Genomic DNA, 18,514 nt, shown 5'->3' on the forward strand with positions numbered 1-18,514 from the left:
GAGCCTGAACTATGTCTGAGACCCTTTGGCTGTGCAGTGCGGGAAGGCTTATGCAGCCGTTACTTTTCCTGCATGTGTTCTGTGGATAAATGGACTAACTCCGGCTGTACCACCGCTGATCTGGCACTTTCCACTGGATGCTTTTTGAAATGATTAAAGCAATTTACTACCCAGCTAGGTGCAGCAGGGTCAGCAAGAGAAGCTGATGTTCCCTCATTTCAGAAGGAAACCAGGGAACACTGATGGGAATCCAGATCTGCAAACCTGACACAGGAAGTGGGAAGAAAGTGCTGAGAAGGGAAAGGGCTGTTTAGGGGCAATCAGCCCATTAAATTGGCTACAATCCTTGGACTACATTACTAACTGCATAGATGGAGGGTAACCATATCTTCAGGCTCCATGGGATACTGCACACCTGTGCACCAGACTTGTTCACAATGCATTTAAAAGCACAGGAGGATGTGTGTTGAAAGCTGTTTTCTAGGAATAGGAAGCACAGTGTGATGGAGCTGGCAGGTGTGATAAACAGGAGGGGCTGCTTGTTCTAACTCCCAGCCTCTTATCTCTCCCCAGCAGGTTTCCTTTTGCCACACAGCCCTGCTTCCTGCCCCTAAAACTATTATTCCCTCTACAGACAAAGGACTAGAGAAGGCTCCAAGCTGCAATTTTCCCAGTAGCTCAATTGTTTGACAGGAGGGAGGGCACCAGGGATGAGGATGCAGCAAAGGGAGAGGACAGCATGAGCAAACTGAAAGGGATTTGGACAGATTAATCTGTGGGCTGGACACATGGCTCTTACAGTGCAGCGTATGGAAGCGGACAAATAGAATCAAGCAGAACACAGAGCAGGAGACATGAAGGGGCACTGGGGAGAGAGGGGCAATATTAATTAGAAATCACGTGAAGGCCATTCAGCCCAAGATGTGACGGACTGCATGATATACAGGGCTATGGGAGTCTAGAGGCGATGGGGAGTACCGAAGACCCCACTGTCATTTGGAATATCGTGAGTATTCCTGGTGCCATTTTGTGTTAGGGAGGATGTTGCTGGGACCAAAGAGGGGCCACTGAACGTGTAGGGTTAGGGGGATGTAAATGATAGAGATCTGCCAAAAACCAGATGGATAGAAGAAGGATCATCTTGTAGAGAGCGGGGAAGGGATCAGAATGATACACATAAGCGGTTTAAAGACAGCAATGCTATTTTGAGCTGCTGAGTTCAGCAGAGGTGGAGGGCATGGATGGTGAGGAGCGTGCATCGTGTACCCCATGGCATGCAAATTTTGATTTCCAGGGGGCAACCCATCCTGTGGCACCTGCCAGTTCTTTTATCTTCTGGCCTCTTATAAATACTTTGATGGTTTTCAAGCTGCTTTGATATTGGTAAATTAATAGCAATTGGCCAGATCTGTAGCTGGTGTAATCAGCATAGCCCCAGTGAAATCCATGGAGCAACACTGATTTACTCCAGCTGAGGATATAGCCCAATAATTCTTAACACTTAGGGTTTTTGCTTTTCATCCAAAGATCTTATCACAGTGCATGACGCTAACCAGGCAAGATCCCTGCCTTAAGGGGGTTTACTTACTAAACCAGATGGTTAAAATGAGAAATAGGCCAACAGAACCAGGGGAAAGGGAAAATACATCACAGTTCAGGGCAACTGCACCAGTATTTCCCCCCAGTGCTCTAGCAATGACACCCTCTGTCAGGCTTCCAGCTCCCCAGCCGTCACCTCTCTGGGGTGGAGACCCAAATCTCTCTCCTTTCTGACCTTGGTATTTCCAGGCTGCAGAGTTTCCTGCCTTCACTGTGTTAGCCCAGCAAAAGACAATCTGAGCAGATGTGCTTGCTTTCTCTTCCAAAACACTTAACACAGTGCCCACAGTTATAGCTACCTACCACACAACACTTCCTGTGCAAGCCTCTTTTATTCTCTGAAGGTAAAAAGCACGACAGAGAAAACATACCCAAAACAGAAAAAGAACCTGCACACCAGTTAATAAGCTTACCAGAGATCACCCCAACCCAAACAGGGGCTCTGGCAGGAGCACCCCACTGAAAGAGTATCCTTGTAGTTTCAAGTTCCGCTTCAGCTCAGAACAATCACAGTCTTTTGGGGTCTCAGTAGGTCCAATCTTTCCATCACTTCACTAAATATTGAGGCCCTCTGTGGACCAGGGGTCCTGTCCATTTGCTGGATCAGGAAGAACCAGTTTAAAACCAGGCTCTTTATCCAAAAATGCTTTGTCTGTTGGTCCCTGGACTCCCTCCACCTCTGAACCAGTATACATGTATCTTTCCATGGGTGACTTCAAAGGACTGATAACCAGAGGAATTACATTAGCATCCCCCTCCTCCTAGAGAAGTTACATACAAAACACATACACTAATCACATTTTTAATACAAATGGACCCTAAAGGTATTAACCATAATTCAATAAGCGTTCAATAATTTAACTTAATTCGGTAAAATTCATTCAGGATATGGAAGGAAATGATCAGATGTCACAGCTGCCCTGGGAGATTATCAGTGTTTGTGATCATGTGGGCTGATCCATTGGAGTCCTCACTCCATTGTTTCCTTAGGGCTGATCCTGGGGAGGAATTTGTAGAATGGCTTTGGAACTAATGAGCAGACTGCAGGCAAGGAGAAGGAGAGGACTAGCTAGAGTCTGAGAACAGATTTCAGACTGCTAGTATTGATCCAGGTAGAATTGTCTGACATCAGTGAGGCAAGCAGAGCAGGCACAGAAAAAGTTATTGTTAATTAATGTTTAATGCCAACATTGTATTCAGCACAGAAAACGTGGACATAAAGAACCTTAGACACAGCTAACGGAGCACAGTGGAAATCCAGAGTTGAAGAGTTTAGAGATTTGTTGTTTCCATATTTCTAACAAACTCTCTTAAGCACTGCAGGAATTGGGACAAACTTCCAGAGATATGAGGCAGTGACACACACTCACCAGCTCTAGAGAGAGAAGGGCAGATTTTGGGGAGGAAACGACAACACTTGGGACTCAGAACAGGGACTCTAGGAAATTGTGCAGGAGGGCCACCAGGGCAGGTAAGTAAGTGATAATGGGACTAAATAGGGATTAGTGGTGAAGGCTGGGGGCCTATCTTCAGTCTCTTTTCAGCAAGCTGGCCTCTGAACAAAGAAATACATTTCAGCTTGTCCCTTATTAATCAAAGCTCAGAACAGGCATTGTTCCTTTGTAAACAACCCCCCTGTTCAACAGATACATGTTTCTTGCTTGCTACATATGGTCAGCTTTATCCCTTGACCACTAATCTGCAAATTGTATGTAACTCATTATACATTGGGTGTGTTGCAGGGTCCCCAGCATCCTTCCTCTTACACACCTTGCTGTGCGCCCCTGTTTAATGGGTCAGGAGTCTAGATCATGTACATGTAGTGAGTGGGCAGGTGGTTAATAAGGAACACAGGCAGTTTTCAACAGGATGTTGCCACTGAATAGCGCTCATATACACACACAGTTTGGTTGAGTAAACATCCACTAGAAACTCCTGCTGCTTCTTTCATGTAGCTCCTGGAGAAGGGACAGTGTAGTCACCAACCAGGGGAAATGTGATGCCCTCCCCCACTTGTTGACTCTGCTCCAGCCCAGAGGGGGGGATAAGGCTGTGGCTGAAAGCCTGCTGCGCTACAGTTCATGGGCTAGGTGGTGTCAGCACTTCCACTGTGAGAACTCCCCTTCTGAGAAGGCAATAACCCATCACTTAGGGCTCAGACTTGGCTGCAAGGATGTATAGCCAATGTGCTGGATATTGTCACTTGCCTGCATCCTCCAGGCCCCTCTGACAGCCCTCAGGACCTTCCTCACACAGCCCCACTGCACAGTGCTCCTCTCTGACAGAGGGAGGTTTGAACCCCTCACTGCTTCTCCTTGGGTCTGCCAGGAGGGTGGTGAGTGAGCAATGCTAGGGAGAACCTCCCACTTTCCCTGAGCAGTTCATTGGACTCCCCTCAATTAACACGATGGATCAGGTAAGTCCATAAAAGCCAGTTTCCAAATGGAATTCAAAGTTCAGCTGCCATTACTTAACTTCTCCCAGCAGTGGGCCTCTCGCTAGCACAGACGGCTTGTTTTGGACTGCCTGGACCGCCACAGGTGCACCAGCACAGGAGGGTGAGAGGACTAAACTGAATCAAAGCCCTGATCTCATTTTAAAATAGTTTATCTGAATAAAAACCTCGATCAAAATAAAAATAATTAATAATTTCTCCTTCTCTAGTCCCTTCTCTCCAAGGACAGCAACGTGCTTTACAGATGTTTGTCTATTTAGCCTCACCTCTCACCAGCTTGGCGAGAGGGAGGAGTAGAACCTTCTTGGGAAAAGGGGGCTACAGAACTTGGCACCCTGATTTTCAGAAGTTACCACTGAGTTCAGGTGCCTCGTTTTGCGACCGCTTGGGTCTGACTGTCAAAGGGGCTGAGAGTGCTTGCCACTCCCACTGACATGAAGTGGTGTGCATGGTTTGCAGTGTTTTTAAAAGTCAGGCAGAAGGTATCAAGTTAGGCCCCATCAAACCAAAGCACCTCGTTAGTGGCCTCTTTTAAAAGTTCCAGAGTAGCAGCCGTGTTAGTCTGTATCCGCAAAAGAAAAGGAGTACTTGTGGCACCTTAGAGACTAACAAATCTATTTGAGCATAAGCTTTCATGAGCTACAGCTCACTTCATCCGATCCATTCAGTGGAAAATACAGTGGGGAGATTTATATACATAGAGAACATGAAACAATGGGTGTTACCATACACACTGTAATGAGACTGTTCACTTAAGGTGAGCTATTACCAGCAGGAGAGCTGGGGTGGGAGGCAGGGGAGGGGGGAAATCTTTTGTAGTGATAATCAAGGTGGACTATTTCCAGCAGTTGACAAGAAGGTCTGAGGAACAGTGGCGGGGGTGGGGGGGAGGGGAATAAACATGGAGAAATAGTTTTACTTTGTGTAATGACCCATCCACTCCCAGTCTTTATTCAAGCCTAAGTTAATTGTATCCAGTTTGCAAATTAATTCCAATTCAGCAGTCTCTCGTTGGAGTCTGGTTTTGAAGTTTTTTTGTTGAAGAATTGCAACTTTTAGGTCTGTAATTGAGTGAACAAAGAGATTGAAGTGTTCTCCGACTGGTTTTTGAATGCTACAAGCCATCAGGAACAGTATCCCCGATAATGTCATGGCAAACCTGGTGGCTGAACTTTGTGACTTTGTCCTCACCCATAACTATTTCACATTTGGGGACAACGTATACCTTCAAATCAGCGGCACTGCTATGGGTACCCGCATGGCCCCACAGTATGCCAACATTTTTATGGCTGACTTAGAACAACACTTCCTCAGCTCTCGTCCCCTAATGCCCCTACTCTACTTGCGCTACACTGATGACATCTTCATCATCTGGACCCATGGAAAAGAAGCCCTTGAGGAATTCCACCATGATTTCAACAATTTCCATCCCATCATCAACCTCAGCCTGGACCAGTCCACACAAGAGATCCACTTCCTGGACACTACGGTGCTAATAAGCGATGGTCACATAACCACCACCCTATACCGGAAACCTACTGACCGCTATGCCAACCTACATGCCTCCAGCTTTCACCCAGACCACACCACACGATCCATTGTCTACAGCCAAGCTCTACGATACAACCGCATTTGCTCCAACCCCTCAGACAGAGACAAACACCTACAAAATTTCTATCAAGCATTCTTACAACTACAATACCCACCTGCGGAAGTGAAGAAACAGATTGACAGAGCCAGAAGAGTACCCAGAAGTCACCTACTACAGGACAGGCCCAACAAAGAAAATAACAGAACGCCACTAGCCATCACCTTCAACCCCCAACTGAAACCTCTCCAACGCATCATCAAAGATCTACAACCTATCCTGAAGGACGAGCCATCACTCTCACAGATCTTGGGAGACAGGCCAGTCCTTGCTTACAGACAGCCCCCTAACTTGAAGCAAATACTCACCAGCAACCACACAACAGAAAGCTGTAGCTCTCAAAAGCTTATGCTCAAATAAATTTGTTAGTCTCTAAGGTGCCACAAGTACTCCTTTTCTTTTGAAAGTGTGGCTGCAGGCGACTTGCCTAAGCCCCCCTAAGCTTTTGTAGGAGTGTGCACATACATGCATGCCTGCAGTGGGAAATTCATGGCAAAAATACACCACTTCTGTCTCAAAATAATGTGAGGGGAACCATTCCAGGCTCTCCCTTCTGGCTCACTTCGTGGATAAGCCTCCTACACACCACAAAGGGCCAGCGTGTCTTGGCTGCAACGTTCATTGAATTGAGCACAAGTCCCACAGTGGGGTTCAACAGTAATATGCTAAGTTTGCTCTTGTGTCTGACCACCAGCAGCCAAACAGAGCAGAGCAATTATGGCAAAGGAGATGTTTAAAAAACACCCAAAACACTCATTGAACTAAGTAACTCTCTCCCTTCCTGTATTGTCTACGGAGCAGTCAAGATTGCAGCCAGGGAAGCACCAGGTAGCCCTGCTTGCAAACTCCGAGGCTAAGTGTTAAGCGCTTCTGGGTAAGGCAGCCTTTTTCAGCGTTAACAATTTTACTTAACATAGACTTACAAATATTGGTACAGACTGTCATGTGCCAAGAGATAGCGCTCTTTACAGTGTAACAGCAGAGGCGTGCAAAGGAAAGAAGGCAGACCACATTATCTAAAAATCCAACAAAACTTTTATCGTGAATGGAGACCTCCCACAGCAGCAGCAGCCTCCCATAGAGCTGGTGATAGGTGGTATGACCCACTACAAGAACATTTTATTTCCATTCCCTTAGCCTCTCTCTCTCAAACTACAGCCACCTGTAACCCAACTAGTGGGGAAGGTGAAGCCAATCACAATAGGAACTAACCACAGACACAAGCCATTTGCCTGAGTTGTCAGAGGAGCTCCCACTGACCACAGAGACTGTCCAGTTTGGCCAATGTACATGGCAGAGGGGCATTGCCGGCACATGATGGCATATATCACATATCACCTGCACACCTACCAATGTGATATATGCCATCATGTGCCGGCAATGCCCCCCTGCCATGTACATTGGCCAAACCGGCCAGTCTCTACGCAAAAGAATAAATATCTATGATTCTAAAAATGGACACAAATCAGACATCAAGAATTGTAACATTCAAAAACCAATAGGAAAATACTTCAATCTTCCTGGACACTCAAAAACAGACTTAAAAGTGGCAATCCTTCAACAAAACAACTTCAAAAACAGACTTCAATGAGAAACTGCAGAACTGGAATTAATTTGCAAACTGGACACCATCAAATTAGGCCTGAATAAAGACTGGGAGTGGATGGGTCACTACAAAAAGTAATTTTCCCTCTGCTGATACTCACACCTTCTTGTCAACTGTTGAGAATAGGCCACTTCCACCTTAATTGAACTGGCCTTGTTAGCATTGACCCCCCACTTGGTAAAGCAACTTTCATCTTTTCATGTGCTGTGATATATATACTGCTTACTGTATTTTTCACTCCATGCATCTGATGAAGTGGGTTTTAGCCCACGAAAGCTTATGCCCAAATAAACTTGTTAGTCTCTAAGGTGCCACAAGGACGTCTCAAAAATAATGAGACAGCCTTCTAAAAATCTCATGATTTTTAAAGCTAAATAAAGCACACTGTTTTGTACCCATCTTTTGATTTTCTTTTACCTTCAGGGAAGCTGCTGCTGCCTATCCCCAGTTTGCATGGGATCATCTTGGGATCAAAATGCAACCTTAAATACATTCACATGCTCATAGAAACACATACACAGGTCTCCCTGACTGCTGCTTGGAGGGAACACCACTTACACACTCATATGCCTTGGGCACAGGGACCTGCCATGTTATCCCTCTCTCTAGCTCCTTTTCAAGGAGACAAGACAGGCAGCTGCCCCACCCATTCTCCCTGCAGGCCCCCACAACATGTCCCCCACATTCATGTTCTCCCCCAGTCTCCTTCCCATCACAGTCTCCTCCTGCTCCCCTCTGTCTGCTACTTGCATCCCCCCTACCCACTTGTCCCCTCATAATTTACTGTCCTGTTTCTCAGCACTCTTGCCCCACCTGCTGTACCCAGAGCCCCATTCCCAGCACTTCTATGTCCTCCTGTCCCCTGCCAGACCCACACATGGTGACAAAAGGGCCACCATTTTCCCTCAGAACGGCCTGTGGCTTCGGTCGAGTAATGGAAGATGGTGGCCATATTTAATAAGGACAAGCCTTCCCAAGATTGAAGGCAGATACCAGCAATTCACGGGAACCCTTAACCCCTCCCCCTGCATTTTTCCGAGACACACAATAAAAATCAGAGAGTTGGCAAAACTGCATCAGTGACCCTAAAATTCCAGGGCCAAATCCTAATCCATTGAAGTCAATGGGCATTTTGCTACTGGCCTAAATTCGGCTCATTGCTTCAGTCTATGTCAGGGTACACGGTCAAATGTCCTGGCCTTGGGATAAACACCTCAGCCCAGCTTTGGTTTCAACAGGGCGTAGCTATTCGTGACCAGATTCTGCTCTCAGCTACCCCAGCGTAAGCCAGGAGTAACTGGAGGGAAGCCAGTGAAGTTATTCCCGATTTACTTTGAAGTGGGCGAGAGCTGAATCTCTCCCTCAGCCTCCAGAGAGAGGCCTCTGGGCTTCAACTCTCTTCTATTGTAGGAACACTTCCAGGTTTCCCTGGTTACCGTTGCCAGGTGAGACTGGGAGGTAGAATTTAGTCCCCAGGTTGATAACAGAAGACATTCTCCATTAGGGCTGCTAATAAGCTACACAGTGACCAAGAATCTAGTGTGGCTGCCCGTGGGCATCTCCCCCTTGTCATCACCAACTGTGTGATGGATTCAGAGGCAGGCGAAGGAGCATGCTGGCATCGGAAACTTCAGGAGCTGTTTAAACTCCCAGCCCACAAGTCCCTTAAGACTCAGCACATATTTTAAAAATCTTGGTGTACATCGCTGCATTCCCTGAGGTTCTATGAACAAGGACGGCTGCGACATCCTTAGAACTGAAAAGGAGCCGTGAGGATTGGGAGGCACTGGCAATTCACTCTTACAGGGATTGCCTAAGAACTGTGAGTATGAGCGAGGATGGGCTAGATTTGCTGTTATCTGGGATCCATGAAAACTGGCTAGGACTAGCCCAACTTGGTGGGAATTTGCTAGAACAAGATGGGATTGACTAGAGTTGGGAAGGAGGGTTAATGAGGATTAGCAGTTAAAATCAGTGAGGCTTGGGATTACTTGGCACCAATTTGTGATTATTACAGTCAGCACTGCTTAAGGATTTCTTAAGATTCAGGTAGGTCAGTGAAGACAACATAAAGGAAAGGGTGACAGTGTCCCAATTTACTTAGTGGAAAATGGAGATCTGTTCTCAAGGGATCCATCTGATGCTTTCATAGGCTCTGTAGAGAGTAGTGGGATCTACTCACTATGAGCTCTGCTTGCTGTGCGGTGGGCATCATTGCCTCCTATGGTTCCAATACTGGCAAGGTAGATGGTAGCTGTAACATTCAAAGGGAGAGAGTGTTATTTTCTTGAAGTACCTCTTGTAATAAATGCCAACAAATCAAAAGAAAAATTGTGTGGCAAACATGTGTGGTTAAATACCACACTGTCCCTTTAAATTCCAGCACAGCTCTGGCTGCTAATGATAAGTCAGATAATGGGGGCTTTAGACTCTGAGAACTAATTACACACAAACACCACATGGTCTGACTGGAATCACAAGATAACTGCTGCCTTTTCTGAGGAAAATTAGATGCTGATGAATCAAGGGCCTTCAACAGCCTGATGCTAGTTGACATGGAAAAGCCTGATTGAGGGCTGCTGTAATAGGAATGTTGTCACTAACCCCCGTTAGCTAGCAGTACATGTACTTTGTGCGTGGCACTAACTAAAGTTCAGCTTGCTGCTGGATATCAGCACCCTGTCCTGGTGTGTTCCCCAGCTTGGCACTAGTATGCTGTCAAACAGGGCTAAAAGAGCTCTCTTTTCCAGTCAATAGCTTTTTTGAGACATTTTGGGAGGGCAGAGTTAAATTTTCCTTTTGAGCTCACACACTACAGTTCTCTTAACCCCATGGAATGAAGGAAACCAGGGACCTGAAATCAAGTGTAGAGAGATAAGCAGCTTCCCAGAGTATATTCATATTCAGCATCTGAAAAACACTGCACAAACACCTGTTCATTCCTTATGAAACAAAGACATTTAAGCACACAGTGATGAGATGGGTAAGAAAACAGACAGGCCTGAAAGAGGAAAGGCAAACAGTCCCCAGAATGGGGAAACAGAGAACAGGAAGAGCCTGATTGTTTCTCTTTTATTCCATTGGGATTTCCTGGGGGGCAGGTTAGGGTGATGCACCCATCTGGACTAGGGCTTCACACCCTGAGGATGCAGGAATGATTGTTATGTGATTGACATACATAGATACTTGTTTGGGCTAGTTTCAGTTGCAATAGGAGAATTAATTCCAACCTTTGCTCCAGGGAGAGGAGAGAATGTCCATAAAGAGCAGCCTTCTGTAAAGCTTGCAATCCCTCCCATTGCGTAACTGGACTAGTTTGCATAGCAGTTTGCTGCTAGGGGACAGGGGCTTTCAGTTTTCCCATGCCATTCCCATTCCAGGAGTTTTGTAGTGTATTTCACAAGAAAGCTGACCTTGGATGCAGCACTTGCTTTTCTGGGAGACCTTTGCTTTTTACCCAGTTTTTGTGCTGGGTTTCACTGGGGCACTTGGCCTCAATTAAGACAGCAAGCCCATGACAGAGACAGGCCTAGATGCTTTCCTCTAGCTTGTCTGTTACCCTTTCTTTCCCATTTCCCACACAGGGAGAAGTTAGCATGTAATTTCTCTACACTAGACACCATTCCACAGTGCCTCTCCATTTGGGCATGGGGCATATCCCTCCCTTAACCTTTGATCACAGAGATTCTGAACAGCAGTACTGGACCTGAAGGGTTCCTGGGCACGAGAGGGTTAACTTCCACTCTGACATGGGCTCCATTCGTAGAGGCCTCCTCATGCTGCTTGCAGCAGTAACGGTGGTAAGCATGATGATATGGCCCTGCCCCTGCCTGGTTCAGCCAGGTCACTTACAGACACTCTCTGGCTGGCTCAGTGCATTAACAGGGCCACATAAGGTTAAACCTCCAGGGATCAGGTGAATCTCTTAATTAAAGAGACAGACTCTTACTACCTGATTTATTGTTACAATGTCACCTGCTGTGTGTACGGGAATTGCCACAACTCAGACAGAATTTGAAAGAATTACACTAAATAAATCCACCAAAATAATAGACATTTCTTGATTTCTTTTAAAAGGCAATTCAGCAAACAAGCAGCAGTAACATTTCTAATGCTTGGGATTTACCACCACAGAAGCAAGGAAATCCCCATCAACACTACCAACTCTCAGATGACCACATACTATCACCTAAGTGTGTACCAAGTTATCTGCTCAGTATCTAATATTTTTTGCCACACTCGGCACAAAAGGCTGCTTTTTATAAGTCCAGGACCAAGGCTGCTGCAGTTAGATTCATCAAATCTCCGATCCCAGGACTCCATGCAGGTACAGGGTTCTGCCCAACACAGATCCAATGACAGGATTGAGGCCTAATGTTGTACAAGACAAAAAAGAGCAATACAAAAGTCTCCAGGAAGTCAGAGAGAAAAATCATATCAAAACATTTTTCTAAAGCCAACCCCCCGAAGTGTTTGCACTGCAAATATTACAGCATTATTTAGCACAGGGAAACCTTACGCTGAAAACAAATGGAAGCAAAAGTAAAACTGACACATCTATGCTGAAATGCAAAAGCAACAAAAATCCAGTCTGGGTTTTAAAAAATAATTGTTCAGTTTTAGTTATCTACACTATGTTGCTTTGCAAAACGGGTAAGGAGTTTCTGACTTGCAAATGATTTTGAACCTACATTATCCCTTTAGCCACCAGTTTAGCTGGTCTATTCTCTATAATTGTTCTGAACCCAGAGTTTAAATGTTGGTTTCCTTTGTTTGTTGAATGTTTAATTTGTTAATATTTGGTGATTCCCATTTAATCCAGCTCCCTTCTTCTGAGCTGCATTTTGCTTCTTTTAAGGGAGTGGAAAGAGGGTTTTAAAACATCCCTCCATCAGGCCACAGCTACATATTTAGTCATTCCTCAATGCAAATTCTGTTTGCAGAGAGATTCCTGATCCAAAACGGGGGAGGGGGAACCATAACTGCCTGTCTCTCCACTGAGACCCAGCTGCTTCTACCCCCATTCATGACTATATTTGGGAAGCAATTTGTTTCTTGGCATGACCCAGTGATTTCCTCCAGTAGTAATGCCTTCTTCAGGGTCCTAATGCAACAGTGTTTCCAGGCAGACACCAAAGAAAAGGAGAGAGGCTTGTTTTCAAGCAGTATGTGCTCAGCTCTCTGGTCTTTTAGCTCTTTAAGAGCAGTTTCTGTTCTCCATTTACAGAAGCTAAACTGCTAGGCATGGAATATTTTGAACAGGAGAAGCCCATGAAGCATGGAGCTTCTTCTTCCTCCCCCACCCCCATAAAATCATTTCACCAAACTTTATACAGAGAGAAAGTAAAGTTCATACAGTGAATTCTGTATTTGGATTTTATATTTAGGATGAGCAGTATTGCCATCCCAAAATGTTCTGAGATCATGAGTCAGGGCCCAAAGAGCATGAGGAAAAAGCAGAACACATATATGTTGGGTAACCACAAGGGCTAGAAACTCCCCCCCTCTCCCTCCCAAAAAATAAAAGCCAAGATTCTCCCATGATCACAGGACTCAGAGAGCTGGGGCTTTAAGAAAAGTGCCAAATATTGTGAGATTTGTGAAAATCAAAAAGAGTTGGCAACACTGGTTGAGAAGAAAAATGGCCTTGTAGTTCAGGCCCAAAACTGGGACTCACCAGGTCTAGGATCAGTTTCCTGCTCTGCAGCAGACTCCAGTGTTTGATCTTGGACAAGCCACTTCATCTGTCTGTAAAATAGAATTAATGCTGTCTGTCTTGTCTATTGAGACGGTAACCTCTTCAAGGCAAGGCCTGTCTTTCACTATGGGCCCATAGTGCCTAGCATAATAGGGCTCTAAGTGCTACTGTGATACAAACAAGTTATAATTAGTGTCTTTGGAAAAGACTATAGGAAGCTTTCCTAGAGACCATCCACAAATAATTCTCTCCTAGCTGCTTTAGAGCAATTCTAAGTTATTCTTGGTTTTTAGTCCTAACTTTCTTTATCATCATTTTGTAATTTCTATTAGGAAACTTTGGTCACCTCTTCTCCAGGGAAATAAGAGATTCCCACATCTGTTCCATTACCTCAGGCCATCTTCTTAGAGGCAGCAACTGCTTTTGAGGCATGGCAACTAACATGGCACACAGCTTTCCAGATGGGAACTAACTCTTGCTTCACACAGAATGATTTATTTCTGTTCCCTCCCTCTACTTGCACAGTCACTCCTTGCTTACCTCTGTCCTATTTTGTACTGCTGCTCTGCAATAAACTGAGAGTTCAAGGCCTTCTCCATAGTAACCTCAGGCCCAGTTCAGCAGATACATGCATGCCCATCCCATTGATTTTAATGGGAGTGCTAAGTGGATTTGAGAGCAGAATTCATCTCGAGATTTTATCCTGGGTTACAATGCTGTTTTATGATCCGTCTGTTAAAGCACAAGATAGAGTCAGATGCAGATTCTGATCCTGGCTCTGCCAGTGACTTGCTGTGTGAACTAGGGCAATTCCCTTAATCACTCTCTGTGCCTCACCTATAAAATGGGGATGATAATACCAACCTCACATTGGGAGTTATGCAGCTTAACTGGTTAATTCCTGTGAAATACTTTGAGATCCTTGTACAGAAGGCAGCATTAGAGTGCTTATGTGCTTAAGTAATTATATTTAATTCATTTATCAGTAAATATGGAAAGATACAATTAAGAATCTATGACTATGTTGAATTAGGAGAGCTCAAGCATTGCTCAGTTGAAGGCAGGCTGCACTGGCAGTTTGCCAGAATCCAGAGGGTTGCATTTAATTTACATAAATAGAACAGACTACAAGTTGCTTTTATGGTTAATGAAAAGGTGTGGTCATGATTAGCCCCAGCATGCAATATTTCTTTAGTGCTCAGATGAAGGTGGTGCATTGCATGCTGGGACCAGTCATGTCCACAGGCTGCACCTGTGTGTTGAAGAGGACGCCAGCTGTGTTTTGCACATTTACTGCTTTGTGCTGGGGGATGAATGAGTTATGTCACAATGTGGCATGAATGCTATTGTACTGTGATGCTGCACCAGCCCCTGAAAATATTTCAGCTCTGTTTGGAGAATAGATCTATCACTACTAACTGTCCCACAAAAATGAAGGCAGGTGGTAGCTATCCTTTTTCCTACAGAGGCCTGTGAAAAGCAGAGTCACCCAGTAAGGTCTAGAGGCAGATAGGCAGATGCTACAGCAGTTTCCCATACTATTACTCTTATAGACCATTGCAGCTGCAAGCTAGGACACTAACGGTCCCATCCAGCCTTCCCTTTCCTCTTCTCTCAGATAGAACATAGTTCCTTCTGGGGCTTCTGCCATCCTCATGCTTATAGCACCTCATATTAGCAGCCTGGTACGGTACTGTCTAGGGGCAGAGGAGAAAACATTGACCACTTTCTGAAAGCATAATTACTTAGAATCATAGACTTTAAAGTCAGAGGGGACCATTACGATCGTCTGAAATGCAGGCCACAGAATCTCACCCACCCACTCCTGTAACAAACCCCTAACCTATGTCTGAGCTACTGAAGTCTTCAAATCATGGTTTAAAGACTTCAAGGTGCAGAAAATCCTCCAGCAAGTAACCTGTGCCCCACATTGCAGAGGAAGGCGAAAAAACCCCAGGGCCTCTGCCAATCTGCCCTGGAGGAAAATTCCTTCCCGACCCCAGATATGGTGATCAGCTAAACCCTGAGCATGTGGGCAAGACTCACCAGCCAGACACCCAGGAAAGAATTCTCTGTAGTAACTCAGATCCCACCTCATCTAACATCCCATCACAGGCCATTGGGCATATTTACCACTAATAGTCAATATTTACTGCTAATTGTTTACTACACAGCCCTACTGAACACCAATTGAGAAAGGAGCACAATAATGAAGTACTCTGGTTTCTGTGTGTTTCAGAGGGAAAGCCTCTGATGGGAGAGAAAGGCCCCAAACATCTAACCAAATTCTATTCCCAGCTCTGCTACTGATATGCTAAGTGACTCTTGGCAGCCTTCCTATGTCTCAGTTTCCCTTCTGTAGACCAGAGATAAGACCCACACCTCACAAATGAAAACTGAGGTGAAAACAAGGGTTGCAAGCGTTCATGTTTGCAAAGCACAGGGAGGCTGTTGGATGAAGGCTGCTACAGAGGAGGTGAGGTAGTATTAGCAGTGGACACAGCACAGTTTGGATCAGCGCCTTTCAAGCCAGCCTAGTTGCAAAGGGACTGTCTAGCAAGCAGCTTTTAAAGCTATCTATAGCTTCTGGGTCTCCCTAAAATAGGAAAAATTGGCCAATCACAACCATTCCATGGCTGCGTCACATCTAATAGGCGCTGTCAGTATATGATCATAGACAGCTATTGAATTCTGGCAATGAGAGTCCATACAGGTTCTGAGGACCTGTTGACAGTTATTGACCAGCCCATGGCAGTATCAGTGCTCACGCATTCAGAAAGAGGTTAGATATTTGGGAACGTAAGGAATAATCCCTGTCTGAGGTCAGGGACAGGGTTGCTGGTAGAAACGAGGAGTCCGGTGGCACCTTAAAGACTAACATATTTATTTGGGCATAAGCTTTCATAGGTAAAAACCCACTTCTTCAGATGCTTCAGGAGTGCTGGTTATTGATGTTATTGGGGAATTGTTCAGGGATGCTGACTGGGGTATGGTGCTGGTCGCCAAGTCCTTCTCACATCCACAGTTGTGAAGTGTCCATAGCTCCAAGCCCTGACTGCAAGAATATGCGGCCTGTGACCTGCAGGATGGACGGAAAGGTCTATTCTGTTTCCTTGGTTCAAATCTTCATCCCCCTACGTTAGACAAGGAGTCATCCCACTTGTCTCCAGCTCACAGGCATATGAAGACCCTGGAGATACAAGGGAAAATACCCTGATCAATAGGCTAGGGGAGGGGGTTCAGGTAGGGCTCATGGGAATAGCTAGGAAAGGGTGCACGACAAAAGAGTTTTAAAATCTCATCAATTTCCCATGTTTCCCATTAGATTATAGAATAAAAGAAAATACCTGCTTTGTTTACTACAGGAATTCACATGCCATTGCAGAGGTCAGGTGCTCCAGCCCACCTCAACTTACCCAAATGCTGGCTGCAGCCATGACTTCTCCGTAACATCTGTTCCCACACAGCCTTCCCTTACACAGAGAAAAGCTGTGCCCAGACACACTTAATACTTAACCCTTCCCCTCACCAAGAATCTAACTCTGGAAATAGGTCTGATCTCATTGTGCATTGGAAGGATCCCCATTTTTCTGCCTCACAATTTATGCTTCTTAGGCAGCAAGCAACCTCCCCACCCCCAGGCTGGTCCGAGGTGGGTGGGAACAAAGATCTGAGATCTCCCCTCATGTGTTAGCTTCTGTGGGCAGATCACTGTTATCTTCCTTCCTCCTTTGCAAAGCAAAGGAAGGGGTGCAGAGAATGGCAGAGAGTAGGAGGAATCTAACTTCAAGGGCCTAGGTAGGGTCTTCCGGGGATCATTGGGGCAGTTAGCTAAGGAAAGCAGCATGCACTTGGAGAGAGTCACTCAGTCAGCAGCGATAATCACAGCCAAATTTTGAAAGGAGCTTTTTGCACCCAACATGCTAAACTTTATTGAAAATCGAGTCCATAATATCTAGGACAATAGTGCCAAACATCTGGCCCAGGGACCATATCCAGGCTACTTGATGCATTTATATGGCCTGCGCAGTTTATGGTGGTTCTGCAGAATCTCAGTTTTCATTTTAAAAAGTTTCGAGCCCTCACAATTGCAAAGAAAACCTTCCAAACACAAAAGGAAGGTAACCAATGCAGTGTGACCTTCCTGGGTCTGCAGACAGCCTGACACAATGACCGAGAGGTGGGAACTCCCCCATCCTTCAGCCATTTCACTAGGGGTTGACACTAAAGCCTTCAGAGGCTTACACTTTACAGATCGGCATTCACTATTTCATTGCTGATCATTTTAGTAGGGGGATTTGAAGCCCATGGAGGTGGAATGCGGAGCTGGTGCAGCAAAGCGAACGCAGAGGGGAGAAAGCAGAGGGAAAAGGCAGGAGGGAGGGAGAGAAACAGAAAAGGGGGAGGAAGGAAGAGCAGGACGAGCACTGGTCCCCGGGCGAGTGTAGGTCCTCTCTGCCTGGTGGGGGAGGGGGACATGCAACAAGGCACTGAAAGAATAGCGCTGAGGCTGATGATGGGGGATACTTTGTGCCTCTGCCCCCCCCCGTTAACGCCACTGGGAGACCCTCTGGGGAGGGGACTCGTTGCGGGGCTCCACAGCCCGAACGGCAGCCGGCTCCAGCAGCTGAGCCACGCGCCGCACCGGGACGGGCGCTAGGACCCGGGGGGCCGGCGCCCGGAAGCGCTCACACCTGCTCGGCCACATCAGCTGGGGCGAGCCCCGCGGGGGCGGGGACCGGGGCGCGGGAGCTGGCCCGGCGGACGCTGCCCTGGCCGTGGAGCGCGCCCAGCGGGCGAGGGGGGCAGGGCGGGCAGCCTCGCCCGAGGTGCCCGCGTGCGCCTGGTCCCCGCCCCGTGCCCACGCGGAGCCCTCGGCGGGCGGCTCCTGCCGTGCGCGCCCGCGCTCAGCCCGTCTCTCCCGCTCCGCAGAGCCCCGCGCAGCCCGTCTCCGGTGAGGACGCCGCCGCCCGCCGGGGCGCCCGGAGCCCCTGACTGCGGGCAGGTCGGGCGGCGCGCTATGGACCCGGAGGGCCCGCCCGCCGCTGCTGCGAGCGGGGCGCAGCCTGCCAGCCGGGCCCGCTGTGTGCCGAGCCCCCCAGCGCCGGGTCAGGGGCACCTGCACGGCGCCGTCTAGCACGGGCCCTGGATCCGCAACTTCCCCACATGGACCGGCCTTCCCCAACTTCTCGGCGCCGGCGGGAGCCCGTGTGCCGGTCCCTGCGCCGCAGCTCCCCTCCTCGGGCTGCGGCTCCTGCGCGCGTTCGGAAGAGACACCAGTTCAGTTGCCTGAATTTGATACTTTTTTTCTTTTAACAGACTCAAGACCGCTCTCTCCAGGCCATCCTCATTGGCCTCGGCTCACCACTCGCTCGGAGCCACCGTTGTCGTCCTTATCTAGGGTACAGTTGCCGTGTGACCGGTAGAAGCCGCCTAGCTCTGGGTTGAAAGGGAGGAAGTTGTACAGCCGATGCTCTTTTGTAGACTGATTCAACACACACCACACCT

General features: G+C 47.0%; 1 protein-coding gene across 10 annotated transcripts in view; it reads right to left on the reverse strand.

Annotated features, from left to right (window-relative positions):
• The window catches only part of ARL13A (ARF like GTPase 13A), a 44,087-nt gene extending 25,626 nt beyond the window's left edge, over window positions 1–18,461 (reverse strand). The window contains exons 1-5 of one of the 10 annotated variants that reach the window (XM_075132413.1): window positions 18,372–18,461; window positions 15,926–16,196; window positions 13,547–13,738; window positions 12,986–13,056; window positions 9,491–9,562 (exon numbers count right to left, since the gene is read on the reverse strand). In XM_075132413.1, coding sequence (XP_074988514.1) covers window positions 9,491–9,562; window positions 12,986–13,056; window positions 13,547–13,605 — 202 coding nt within the window. In that variant the 5' untranslated portion in view covers window positions 13,606–13,738; window positions 15,926–16,196; window positions 18,372–18,461. The other 9 variants (XM_075132412.1, XM_048864278.2, XM_048864277.2 and 6 more) reach the window with 9 other exon arrangements.
• Between the last annotated feature and the right edge of the window lie 53 nt (window positions 18,462–18,514).

This window comes from Caretta caretta, chromosome 9, assembly GCF_965140235.1.
Source record: "Caretta caretta isolate rCarCar2 chromosome 9, rCarCar1.hap1, whole genome shotgun sequence".
NCBI lineage: Eukaryota > Metazoa > Chordata > Testudines > Cheloniidae > Caretta > Caretta caretta.